Source organism: Passer montanus, unplaced genomic scaffold, assembly GCF_014805655.1.
Source record: "Passer montanus isolate IOZ18808 unplaced genomic scaffold, ASM1480565v1 scaffold33, whole genome shotgun sequence".
NCBI classification, from domain to species: Eukaryota; Metazoa; Chordata; class Aves; order Passeriformes; family Passeridae; genus Passer; species Passer montanus.
In genome coordinates, this window is record NW_024368041.1 from 3,921,293 (window position 1) to 3,934,119 (window position 12,827).

The 12,827-nt window shown below is 40.1% G+C and overlaps 1 protein-coding gene across 1 annotated transcript in view; it reads left to right on the forward strand.

Moving 5' to 3' along the window:
• The window catches only part of DEPTOR (DEP domain containing MTOR interacting protein), a 78,369-nt gene that overhangs the window by 26,444 nt on the left and 39,098 nt on the right, over nt 1-12,827 (forward strand). Inside the window, exons 3-4 of the mRNA XM_039715403.1 lie at nt 1,647-1,770; nt 7,371-7,549. Of these exons, the coding sequence (XP_039571337.1) occupies nt 1,647-1,770; nt 7,371-7,549 (303 nt within the window). The remainder of the gene's footprint in view (nt 1-1,646; nt 1,771-7,370; nt 7,550-12,827) is intronic.

Here is a 12,827-nt window from a genome sequence, read left to right on the forward strand (position 1 = left end):
AAATAAATCATTTTTCTCACGTGGATTAGTTCCCTGGCTCTGGCCCTCACAGCAGCTGCACAAACATTAGTGCTGGTACAGCTGCAAGAAAGTTAGTGGTCTGGCTGTGCCCTGATTAATTTTCTCCTAAACTTGTTGTCTATTTGAGATCTGTTCCTTTCAGCTTCTTGAATAACAATTCATGCTGATGAAAAGACTGCCAGTTCACTGGTAGCATTTAGCTGCCTTTTGGGGCACAAAGAGGCTGGGAAGCACATGAGCAAAGAAGATCCTAGGCCTCAATTTCAAGCCTTTAGTATTACCCATTTCAAAATGGCAAATGTGCTATTTGTTTCTTTTTAAAGAGAAAACTGAGTGACTCTGAACAGTCGAATGTTGACTTTATGCAGAGGTCATTGTATGTGCAGCAATGCTGCTGCTGTCTGCAGTACATTAACAACACCTTAATTAAAGTCAGAAATGCACATATTGAATGAGTGCCACTTCTACAGCTTCTGCTTGGCTATTAAATGAAAATTCTGGGTTGTTATGGAAACTGGGACTCACGGTAGATAGTTAAAGAATAAAGTAATTATAGGGTATTCAAATCTGTCTACTTAATCCTCTATTGAGAAAATGTCAGTGAAGAGTTGCGTGGATGCCTGAGCAACTTAATTTAATTGAGCAATAGATATTTTATTGCTGAATGCTTGTTGAAGCTCTAACAGCCTTCAAGCATTTTCTACCCTACGATCCAGTTGAAAACTGTAAAATAAATTTTATATATATGTGTGTAGATATTAGAAATCGAACAGGTGTTTCTTGAAAATGTTCATGTATTGCACTCTAATAAAATACTTTGTGAAGTGAGCTTGGGCAGGTAAATTCAGAGAGGTCCTGTCAAGTTCTGCAGGATGCTTAGAACATTCTTTCAAGTGCCATGTCAAGAGAAAGGAACACCAGTTCCTGCTTCTGTGGTGCAGAAGATCCCCCATGTACGTGGGTTGACAGCTGTGCTAGGAGCAGCTTGCTTGGGATATCTTTCATATCAGTTTATGCCCTTGATGGAGCTCTGTTCTGCATTTACAGGAGCCCTGTTGCTGTTGCCCAGCTGCTGTTCTACAAACCTAATCTGCCATTTCTTGGTGTGCTCATTTTTGTACCTACCATTTGCTAGCTGGCATGGCAGAGCAATTGAGGCAGTTTTAAGAAGGCAGAAGGCTTTGGTTTTAACTGTTTCTTTAGGAGCTCTCAGGTTTCCTACAACACTGCTAACCAATATGAATAACTTTAGGAAGTTTGGCAAACCTTAAATTATTGGGCATTCTACTCTGATGTCCTTTTAAACAAACAAGCCAACAGGCTTTTTATCAAAAAGTTTTCTGGGTATGTAGTAGATGGATGGTTTTTTGGTCTTTATGTTTGCAGTAATACTCACAAAACTGATGGACACTTCTCCATCTCACCAAGAAATTTGGTTACCTCTCAATGTTTTCTCCAGCCTTTCATTAGAATGGAGTAAAGCTGTGTGCTGAGAAATTCACAGGGTTAGGCTCTACACGTGCTTGCTTTGAAGCTCAGCAGTGCTACGTGCTAAATGTGTCCTCAGCCACTTAACATGTATGTGAAGATTTTTTTTTTGTTTGTTTAATTATTTTATGTTTCAGTCTGTGATGAGCATAAAGAATTCAAGGATGTCAAACTGTTCTACCGCTTCAGAAAAGATGACGGGACGTTTCCACTGGACAATGAGGTGAAGGTGTTCATGAGAGGACAAAGACTCTATGAAAAGTATGTTGCATTCAGTATTTGTAATATGTTGATAATAGTGCTGTGTGAGGCAGATGATACCTGTTAATCTATTTTGGAACCATCAGAGGCTTTCAATTTATGCAGGAATGGGTCTGGTCAATTCCATTACTTCAGCTGGGAGTCCTTCCCTCTCCTATTTTTCTTTTGCTTTTCTACCAATTCACTAGAGGCATTTTCTTTAAAATCTGATGCCCCAGATTATAAATATATCCTATATGAGAATTCAGTGTCAATAGAAGCCCTTGAAATCTATTCTGTAAAAATAATTACAGAATTATTTGTCTAAATAATTCAAATAATTACAGAATTATTTTCTATGTAAAAGCATAATTATAATTCCTAAAACATTATTGAACAAGCAGCTACATGTCTGTGGAGATTCCACATCTACAGCTTCACAGGGAGGTACAATTTTAAATCATAGGTGAGATGCATCTTCAGTATCTGCAACGTTTCAACATCAGAAGAGTTATGTTAAAAACAATTTCAAAAAAACCACCTACCCAACCAAGAGTATCTGATTATCTAATTTAAATAGAGAATAATCTGTTTAAATTAGATAATACTGAGATACTAAATATTAGATAATACTGAGATACTAAATATCCCACTGGATTACTTCCATCAAGCAACTATCTTAATGATACTTCCTAATATTAAAGACATTTTTATTCAGGATGTAGAGATTTTGACATGGTACTTTCAAGCAGAGAGAAGAAAATGCATATTGGCATATGATACATCATATGATACAAATTGTGATGTGTTATTTACCAAAAAGCTTGAAGTATTGCTTTAGACTGAATACCACCCACCCTCCTGCTTGTTTGGAGCAGAAGCGTGCAGCAGCCAGGAGAGATGCTGTGTTTTCTCCATGAAGGAAATTTGTTTCCTTCTGAGAAGAAAGCATTCAGGAAACTCACAAGTTTAAAAGCTGATAATAAATATTATTATCAAGGTTAGCTAGCTCTGAAGATCAGTTTGGTGAAAGAGCAGTTAACCCAAAATATAAACAAATCATTGTAAATGCCACTCCTTTTGTTACACCCATCATATAAAATTTCCCAAGACAAAGTGACTGTGACTATTTATTATAGTAAATTGTATAAGAAATAAGGAAATGCATCACTGGAGAAAATCCTCCATTCTATGCACTGGGGCAGGTGAAATGAATCAGTTACCTTCAAACTCTTCTAAGCACAGCATTTGCTCTTTAGACTCAGTAAACATGCAGTGTCTACAAGCCTGACCCATACTCTGAAAAGCAGATTAGTGTATCTACAGTGATTTTTTAAGTCTATATTTCTATTTCAATTATGCATAAGAAAAATAAAATTTTGTTGGCAAGGCTGATGTCAGTCTCTGCATGAAAGGAGCATAATAGAAAGAACTCTGTTCTATTAGTGTCTGCTCCATCACCATTTCTCTGAATGGAGAAATATCCCCAAACCAATGTCTGTGAACCAGTTTGTCTAACTCTGTAGTAGCAGAAAAACATTCATAGCTATATGGAGTGTTCCTGTATTGGCAAAGGAGTTAATGCCAAAAGCAGCACCTGTATCTGAACATAACTGCATCCTTGAGAGGTACTTGCTCCTAGGCAACATATTTGAAGGGTTCAGAAATTTTTAAAAACAGCCCTGAGTGCTAAATACAGTATAAATTAAAAATACGTGTCATTTCAAAATCAGTATGTGACAGCCAAAGGTAGTCAAAATTCTCCATGGATCATCGGAAGTATTTTATATTCATGGGAGATAAGAAGGCATACCTGGGCTTCACTTTGTTTATTTTAGCAAATCCCCTGTGCAGAGATTTCAGATTTTGTTAGTTCCCTTGCCTATGCACCTTTATTAGCAACACCTTCACAATTTCGTTGGATGCACTTTAAACTCAAAATCTAATGCTGAAAGTCAGGAAGAGCTCTACAGTGAGATGTGTGATTGTGTAATCGAGCTGTTGTATCAGTTTGCTGATAGTCTTGAGAAAGAAAATATTAATTCAGTGCTATTAAAATAATTACTAAATGGCAGCAACCAGAGAAAAGTATTAATGTACAAACATTAAGTCATTTACCAGCATATTCAACTTGTTTATCAAAATGCCTGTGGGCCTGATTGCAAGAGAAATGCAGCTATGCCAAAGGAAATCTATCCAAATCCAACACATTTTGAAAATCTGTGTCTAATTTTGTAGAATTTGCTGATCTTCACTAGACTTTGCTAATTTAAGATAGACATTATAATTATTTCCTGCTCTTTTCCACTCTCTGATTTGGGCTGGAGTACTACTAGGTTGAGAAGCCAAGGTAGTTTGTGCTTGCCAAAGTTGCAGACATTACCCAACACCAGTCCATGCAAATTTGTACCCTCAGTGGGTAAAATGAACAAAATGCTTTAGGAAGATCCAGAGATTGTTGCATGGATGTCTTAGGCAGGTTCCTTACATTCAGACAGCTGTTTTGGGTAAATGCCTTATTCTCTGCCCTGGGACATGGGAACATCAAGACTGTCCCTCTGCTGAGGAGCTCCCTTTCTCATCTCTTTTCTGCATGACCACAAAGCTCCTCATAACCTGAACACTCCTTTCTTGTGCATTATCCCCTTCACCCACTGTGGGCATCTTCAGTGGCTGTACCTGTGGGATTAGGAGATTTAAAATCAGTCTCTGATTGTATTCTCCCTTCATTTGCACTGAAAATCATGAACCACTTCAGATTCCCTGCACATCATTGCAAACTTTGGTAATCCTGTCTGTGAATATGCTTTGAGGTTCAGGTTTATAACTAGAGATGAAAACTGGATTTCCTACAGTCTTGTCTGAAATTGTTGAATAGTTTATAAAATCTAAGGTTGGTATCAGCTTTCAAGCTCTACTGGACTGTCCAGAGAGGTTGAATGAGATAAACATGTTTCCTGTTCAACAAAACTCTCCCTGCAAATCTTTTATAAATCCAGCACAGACCTTTTGTACCTTAAAAAAAAAATCAAGTTGTTGCAGGCGTCTTATTTTTATGTTTGTAATTCTCAGTAGGGTTTGGTCAGACACACAAGACTGTTGTTTCTCGTGCAGTCATGTATAGGAGCTATAAGTCATTTCATGATGCTGACATCAACTGAGATTTTTGAACCAGATTTCACAGTGAAAGAAGTGCAGATTTATGGTTTTAATTTCAGGAAATCTTTCAGATAATTTTGAGACTGCATTCTTGGAATCACTTTCAGTTTAACTCATCAGTGGTTGACTTGCTTTTATCCTCTGGTGCAGTTATTTTGATAAAAACAAGGCTAAAGATTTCTTTTGAAAAGGAGTTTGAATTTCAGTGTTTGGATAAATACATTCCTTTAATGCAGGACAACACCAGTTGTAGCAAATAATACATTTTGGCATTAACAGCCTCATGCTTTTTTGGAACAAGGGAAAAATGGATGAGTAAAAGGAAGTTTCCAGTTCTGCCTAATGAAAGGCCAGGTTTTTGATTGATGTAAATTGGTACAGTTTTGTTGACAGCCATGGAATTACAGTGATTTACTTCAGTGAGTGACGTAAGTCCATGGATTGCTGTGTCTGGGCTTCTTAAACTGGCAATTTGTCGTGTCTGTTTGTTCACAAGTCCAAATCCTTTGCAGTGCTATTCTGGGCTTATGCAGAAGGGTGTGAAATGTCAAACTGAGTGTTTTTCCACTTGATATTTTTCCAGATTCCTTTTGTGTCTCTGTAAAAATCTAACCATTAGCACTGCCTTTTCAAGGACCTTTCTATCTGCGATTTCAATGAGGAGGTCAACTAATTATAGACTCATCAAAGAACAATTAATGTAATCCTAAGGATTTTTTATTTGGTGCCTGCAGAGCCTGGGTAACCAGTTCTGGGTAGCCATGCAGCAGATGGTACAAAAAGACACAAGCTTTGGGTTTGCATTTTTTTTCTGGGGTGGAATGAGAATTTTAAGTCTGGTGAATGAGACACATTTAAAGATAGCCCCTTGGAGCATAGTAGGTCTGTATTAGGGGTGGTGAGCCTGGAACAAAATGCAGTGGAACAAGATGCCTGTAAATTAAAATATTAAAAAATAATGAAGTCTGCAAGAATTCTGGAGTCGATACGTTGTCTTCAGCTAATTTGGCTTTCTCAGCTCTTACTCAGCTCAGAGGTGCTGGCAATGACACACCATCTAAACCAGCAGTTCTCTGTGCCACCACTGGCACACAGCTGTGGCTGAGCAGCCTTGGCCTGGTTTGATGATCTCCTACCTGGTGGTCAGATCCTATAGGCTCAGGCCTCAGGTTAGTGCTCATTAAAGTCAAGAGAAGAGTCTTTTAGATGAAATAACAGAGGTTGGACCATGTCAAACCTCTTCACTGTAATTTCAAATGAAACTTCTCTCTGTGTTCCTATGGCACAGATGTTTCTGATGCTTCCCAAAGGAGATGAAGTTGTATTCTGTAATCTCTGGACATGCTGTCAGTTTAAGAAGTAGATGACTCCTGTATGGATTTACTTGAATTTCAATTCCTTTGTCAGAAGGGCAAAGATTCAATACTTCCAGAATATGACTGTTGTAGTTCAGATGTGCCCTTATTTCAATATAGTTGGTGGAGGGAGGGGACTTGTTACTCTTACATGGGAAAAACAGTTCTTGAACTATTATTCTGAAAGTCTTATGCTAGTCCTATTATTAGCCTATAATAAATAAAATAGTTACGAAAAAAAATTAGGTTAATAGGGATGCTCTGGGGCTCAGTCTCCCCCCAAAAAGCGGAATTCTGTATTACAAAGAAATGATTCTCATTTATTTTTTAAAACTGTCTTTTGCATTAACAAAATATTGAGACTATTTTTTTTAAGACTGTGTCATTTGCATAGGTATCTTGAATAGCAGAGTTTTATTAGTATCCTTCAGCTACTCACATGCCAGTTGCTAGGAGATTTTGGGACATCTCATGATGTTCATCTGACTGGTGTTACAGAGAGCCAGCTGAGGCACAGAGAATGTGAGCCTCAGATGTTAAAATGTGCTCAGGTTAATGTGCAACTCACTGACTGCAGCTGCATCATCAAATGTTGGATGCACAATATTTATCCGCCCCCAAACCACAGAACTACCTTTTTTCCTTCTCTTGAATTTTTCTGCAACTGTTTTAGAGCTTATGGAGAGAATTTTCAAAATGACTTTGGGGCATAGTCCTGTTAACTGTTAATATTAATTAGGAATCTTTGAACACATTAGTCACATTCTGGTGCTTTTAGGCTAATTTTTTTTCAAAGCTGATTATACAGTAACTTTTAGAGAATGTTAAACACTAAATAGGGGAAATGCAAAACCTAAAAATCTGATTTTCTTTTAGGGGAGAAAACAAGAAAGCATTAACTTCACATGGGGATATAAAGCCTAAATTTCTTTACTAAGCAGTTTTCATTCACTTCCTAAGTAGATTGATAGCCTGAGGAAAGATTTAGTAAGTCAGTGAAAGCTTCATATGCATTTGCTTGATATAAATGAGATTTGCCAGAATAGATCTGGAACCGCTTTTCTGAAGAACCATTTTCCCTACCAATTTTCCCCCCCACCACACCAGGCTGATGAGTTCTGAGAACAGCCTTCTGCAAGCCAGGGAAGAGGAAGGCGTGAAGTACGAGCGGACCTTTGTCGCGTCGGAGTTCGTGGAGTGGCTGGTCCAGGAGGGAGAGGCCGCGACGCGCAGCGAAGCAGAGCAGCTCGGCCGCAGGCTTTTGGAGCACGGCATTATCCAGCACGGTGAGAAACCTTCTGCCAAGCAGTGAGAGCCACACCTACTGTAGCACTTTCTTCTGCTCAAATCACGTGGAGGGGCCCTTGTCTTTCTGATCACAATATGGTTAGGTTCTAAATCATTTCAGATAGGAGTCTAAGTAACTTTATTTGGTAGAAGGGTGGCTTTTCCAAAAGTGCATTGTATTAGTTCTGAAATGCTTCCTTAAATGCAGAATATGGCTAGAATTTGAAACTGTGTAATAACGACTTCAGGATGTGGATGAAAATCAGTACTCCTACACTCGTAATAATTAACTTGTAGAACTTGCTATCTGCAATGTATATAATTGATGTAAATAGATTTGTAAGGAACAAATAGGGATTAGGACCATAAATAAGCTAAATTCTGTATGCAGGATAAAGATTTCAGGATCTGTGTATCTCTCTACTTGTAGGCAGAGCAGAGCATAGTCTGATGCTAGAAAAGCAGCTTTCTCTCTTGGGCATGTAGCAGAGTTGTTCTAGTATGTTTGGGCAGGAAGGAGGATGTCACTTTTGGTTGAAGTGTTATTGTATTTGTCCTGGTGGTATAACTTCTTTGAGGCAGGAAACAAATATTTCTTCGTGGTCCAGTATAATGTGTCTGTTAAATACACCAGAAATACATTCACTAAGAAGCTCCTTCTGTTAATGGTGGAGGAGACAGTTTTCTCTCTCTACTGCCATGAAGGTGAAGAAATGAACACCCCTGGCCCCATTTTACGTGTTGTCACTATCTGTTCTCAGTGCATGTTGCCCTTCTATGACCAGGCTTTGCCCACCATAGAAGTGGCAGTAGCTCTGGAGCAATGAAGGGGTGCCAGGAGATGAAAGCAGAATAGCAGAAGTTGGTACCTACATTATTTAGTGCACATTGGGAAAATAATCATATCCTGGTAGTCCAAGTGTTGTTGCACCAAACCTAATTCTGACAGAGAGTTAACAGATGATATCAGCAGGCTGTTAGTACACAAGGTGCTAGATTTACTCGGTTGCTTGTTACTTAATGAGAAAACCTAATTTTAATGAATAGAGAAAAGTGGGCATGTAAGTGGCCTGCACAGTTCTGTCATGGTTCTAATCATGTGCACGTTAACTTGCAATTACAGGGAGCTCCTTCTGAATGTTTACAGTGATCAGCTTCCAGTTCTATAATTACTTCTGTGCTTCCTATGATTTATAGGGTGCCAACTGCTCAGAGCTTGATGGACAGGAAAGGTATGCCACCCCTCCTTTTTACAGCAGAAGTGATTTCATTCCTATTTTTACCTGAACATTTTCTGTGTATTACATATGTGGTAAACTTTCCTTACTGTCCTGAGGTCCCAAACCAGGACACTAACAAAAAAACAATTTAAAAATATAAGTGGGATTTATGCTGATACAGATGTTTTTTGCAGAGAAAATAAAGTCAGGACTTAACATTTGGTGCAAAGCTGGTTTTCTTAGATGCTGAGATATTTGCAGAGCTAAGAAAGTCAGGATGTGGCTTTTCTGGCAGATCAACCATTGTTTCATTAACTAAGACAAATGCTCAGCAGGGCACATTTGCAGGGAAATAATTTTGCCCCTGTCAAGCCAGGTTTCAGGGGTCATTCCTGAGTGGCACTGGCCCTGCTCCTCTAGGGACAGCCCTGGCCATTCTGCAGATTTATCCCCTGCCCATCATTTTCTTGTAGTCAAGAGCGTGTGCAAAGCACCCTCTTAGAAAGAGATTTGAAACTCATGAAGTAAAGACAGGGTTCTGGGAATTAGTTGATTGCTGGGAAAGTGGTCTTCTCACTTGTCCACACCACGTCATTGCTGCAAGGTACTGTCATCTTCCTCACCCAGTTTTTAATAAAACAAACATAACTGAGTGGGGATTTCACAAGGATTTGATGGGGATGCTGGGAGTAAAGTAAAACTGAGTGGTGTCCTTGAGATTTGTCTTCTATGAGTGAACATGCTTTGTTCACACTTTCTCCTTTGTGAAAGGAGATTTCATTCATTTCACTACAACAATTTGTTCAGGTAGTGTTATGAATACTGATGAAAATACTGACAGAATTAACATGGAGCTGGTTTGGGGTTCATCTTAGCAAACTGGATATGATCTGTGCACATTGAAGATTCTTGTAACGCTGTCTTCCTCTGAAAAGGGAGCTCGGAATGAGAACTTCCAGTACAGAATTAGGGATGTAAACTGTAAAACAGCAGGAAAGGCATTCTCTTCCCAACACTCTCCCACCCATCTTACAGAGTTCTAGATCCAATTAAAAAACAAAAGAAAACTATTTTTCTGTGTCTTAGTACTATAAATTCATTTCACCATTCTGTGCTTCCTTGTTTTGTCTCTCATGAGCAACACCAAAATGTTACTGGACACTAATTGGCATCCTTGTTGGCAGAACCAGCAGAAAGACTCTTGACTGAACAGCAGTGGAGAATAAAACATTTCCTGTCCTAAAGGCAATCTTTTCCTAGCAGTATTGTTTGATATCCACAATATGGAATAAAATAAAACTTGCTGTATTTTTCTTATGAAGTATTTCTTACCCCACCTAAAGTAATAGAAATAGTTGCATCAAGTTGCCAATCTAAGTAGTAATTTTCCAGCCACAACCGAGTTACGCAATGTCTTTTTGCTAATACTGACTTTCATTTCAATTACTCAGAGAAGCTGTATTCTGCAGCTGAGGCACTGTGTTCAAAATGGCTTCCTGACACATTTTTCTTCACTTTAATTGGTCAGCACCAACCAGGTTTCACACAGGAAACAAACACCCATGCTAATTTTAAAAAGGAAAACAGTGGTTTAAGAGGAATTGTATAAACACTGCAAGATCATCAAATTCTCATTTTTAAAATAATCTTCCTGATCTCTTTGGACACATGTAACTATACATATTTCCCCTGCCGTGCATGAAAATGATGAAATGTACTTAAGTGCTGGATTGCTTCCTGCCAAAATCTCACTGGCCCAGACATATCAAGAAGATTTGTTCCATTGGTTGGAGTGTGGTGCTAAAAATGCAAAGTTGTGGGTTTGATCCCCATATGGGCCATTCACTTAAGAGTTGGACTCAGTGACTCTTGTGGGTCCCTTCCAACTCAGAATATTCTGTGATTCTGTGAAATCATAACCCACAAAACACCATTATCACAAATAGGACCCAGATTTCCTTTGCTGTGTATTGGTACCCCATGTAATATGGAATAAAGCCCCCATAAGTAGAAGGGAATTGTGCATTTTGCATTTCTTGAAGGCTGGTGTGGGGATTGTAGTTGCCAGTAGTTACTTGGCATTTGTGAACATTGATGGCCTTCATCCAGAATATAGAAATAAAGACTGTGGGAAGAGTTGTAAGTTTGGTGATGCACATAAAATAAAGGCAGGGACAAAAGGTGCACAAAGCACATTTCTCAGCTGTAGAAAAGCCCATCCGGTGAGGTATGTAGAGCTTGATAATGTTAATAGATAAAACTTTCCTCCAGGAGGCTGGGTCTTTCTTAGTTCTTCTTCATATGGGCATGGAGGGACAGATTAGATACCGTGGTCAGCAGGAGAAGAAGTTCTCTGCCAGCTGCCAGCTCCCAGGTAGATCAGGCCAAAGCAAGGATGGTCTGGGGGCAGGCGGAGAACAGTCTGAGCATCCACACATAGTCACAGCCCTTTCTCAGTTTGGCAAACAGAGATACTGAGATGTCCAAGGACAAAAGAGGATATTCACAGAGCTCTTTATGGAGTAATTTTTGACTCATACTTGCTTATAGCCCTTTCTGAAGAACTTACCCTGCACCTGCAGCCACAACAGCAGAGCACTGCTGACATGACAGGCAGAGTCTTCCTGTCCTCCTCCAAGGACTCATTGGGTATGAAAGCTTGAGGGATGGAGAAACATCTGCCTGCCTTGCAGAAACTTTTAAAGTCTGGACTCTCCAGTGATAAATAAGTTAAATTTAAATTTGGTTAATTTGGTTAATACTGTTAAGAGAAACCAGTGCTGTCTTAGGATAGCACCTACAACTTGCAAGATGCATTTCTTCCGTGGCAGGAACCAAACCATAGCTCATTTATGAATACTTTTTAATATATTGTGGGATGTAAACACAGAGAGATTGCCTTGTACCACAGATAGTACTGTGTGTGCTGCCATTTGAGCCTGTGAGAAATGGGGGCCTGAGCAGCCGAACTCATCTTGTCATGCCACATCACATCCTGTGTCTTTTGTGCTTGTGGTTTCTCAAGCTGTTTCTGACCTTCAAGGGGCCTGAGCAGCCAAACTCATCTTCTCATGCCACATGACATCCTGTCTCTTTTGTGGCTGTGGTTTCTCAAGCTGTTTCTGACCTTCAAGTCCATGTGCTTGGTGTGATTTCTTCCCTGACATGCCCCCAGCATCTCCCTGAGCAGTGATCACAGCATGGTTCAGCATGAAGCATTTTGCAATGACTGTCCACTCTGCTCCAGGGGGTTGGGATGTGGACTCCCAGACTCAGACTTCTTCCCTGACATGCCCCCAGCATCTTCCCTGAGCAGTGATCACAGCATGGTTCAGCATGAAGCATTTTGCAATGACTGTCCACTCTGCTCCAGGGGGTTGGGATGTGGACTCCCAGACTCAGACCAGCAGCAGAAGAGGTCTGGTGATGCTTTGCTCTGCTGAATGATTGAGGGGTGTATGAGTGCCTTTGGAGATGGCAGCCTAGCAGCTGTCTTTGGAACACATGGTCTGCCTGGACTTCAGTAAAGCCTTTGATACTGTTTCCTGACGTTCAGCAGAAACTGGATTCCCAGGGTGTGGATGGGTGCAGTCTTCAGAGGGCAAAACATTGGCTGGATGGCCAGGCCTGGAGTATTCCCCAGGGCTCGGTATTGGGGCCAGGACTCATTAATGGGGCCAGCCCTCTTAATTATCTTTATTAAGAAGCCTTTATCAAGGGATCAGGGGAAGTAAAGGTGACTTTGTGCATGAGAACAAGTTGGTTGGGAGTATTGATCTTCTGGAAGGTAGGAGAGCTCTGCAGAGGGATCTGGACAGTCTGGAGAGATGGCCTAAAGCCAGTGGTGTGAGGTTCAACAAGGCCAAGTGCTGGATTCTGCACTTGGGTCACAAGAACCCCATGCAAGGAACCCCATCCAACACTCCAGGCTTGGAGATGAGTGGCTGCAAAGGTGCCCATTGGAAAAGAAGATGAAACCAGAGGGCCAAGAAGGCCAAAGGCATCCTGGCCTGGATCAGATACAGTGTGGCCAGCAGGACCAGGACAGGGATTGTCC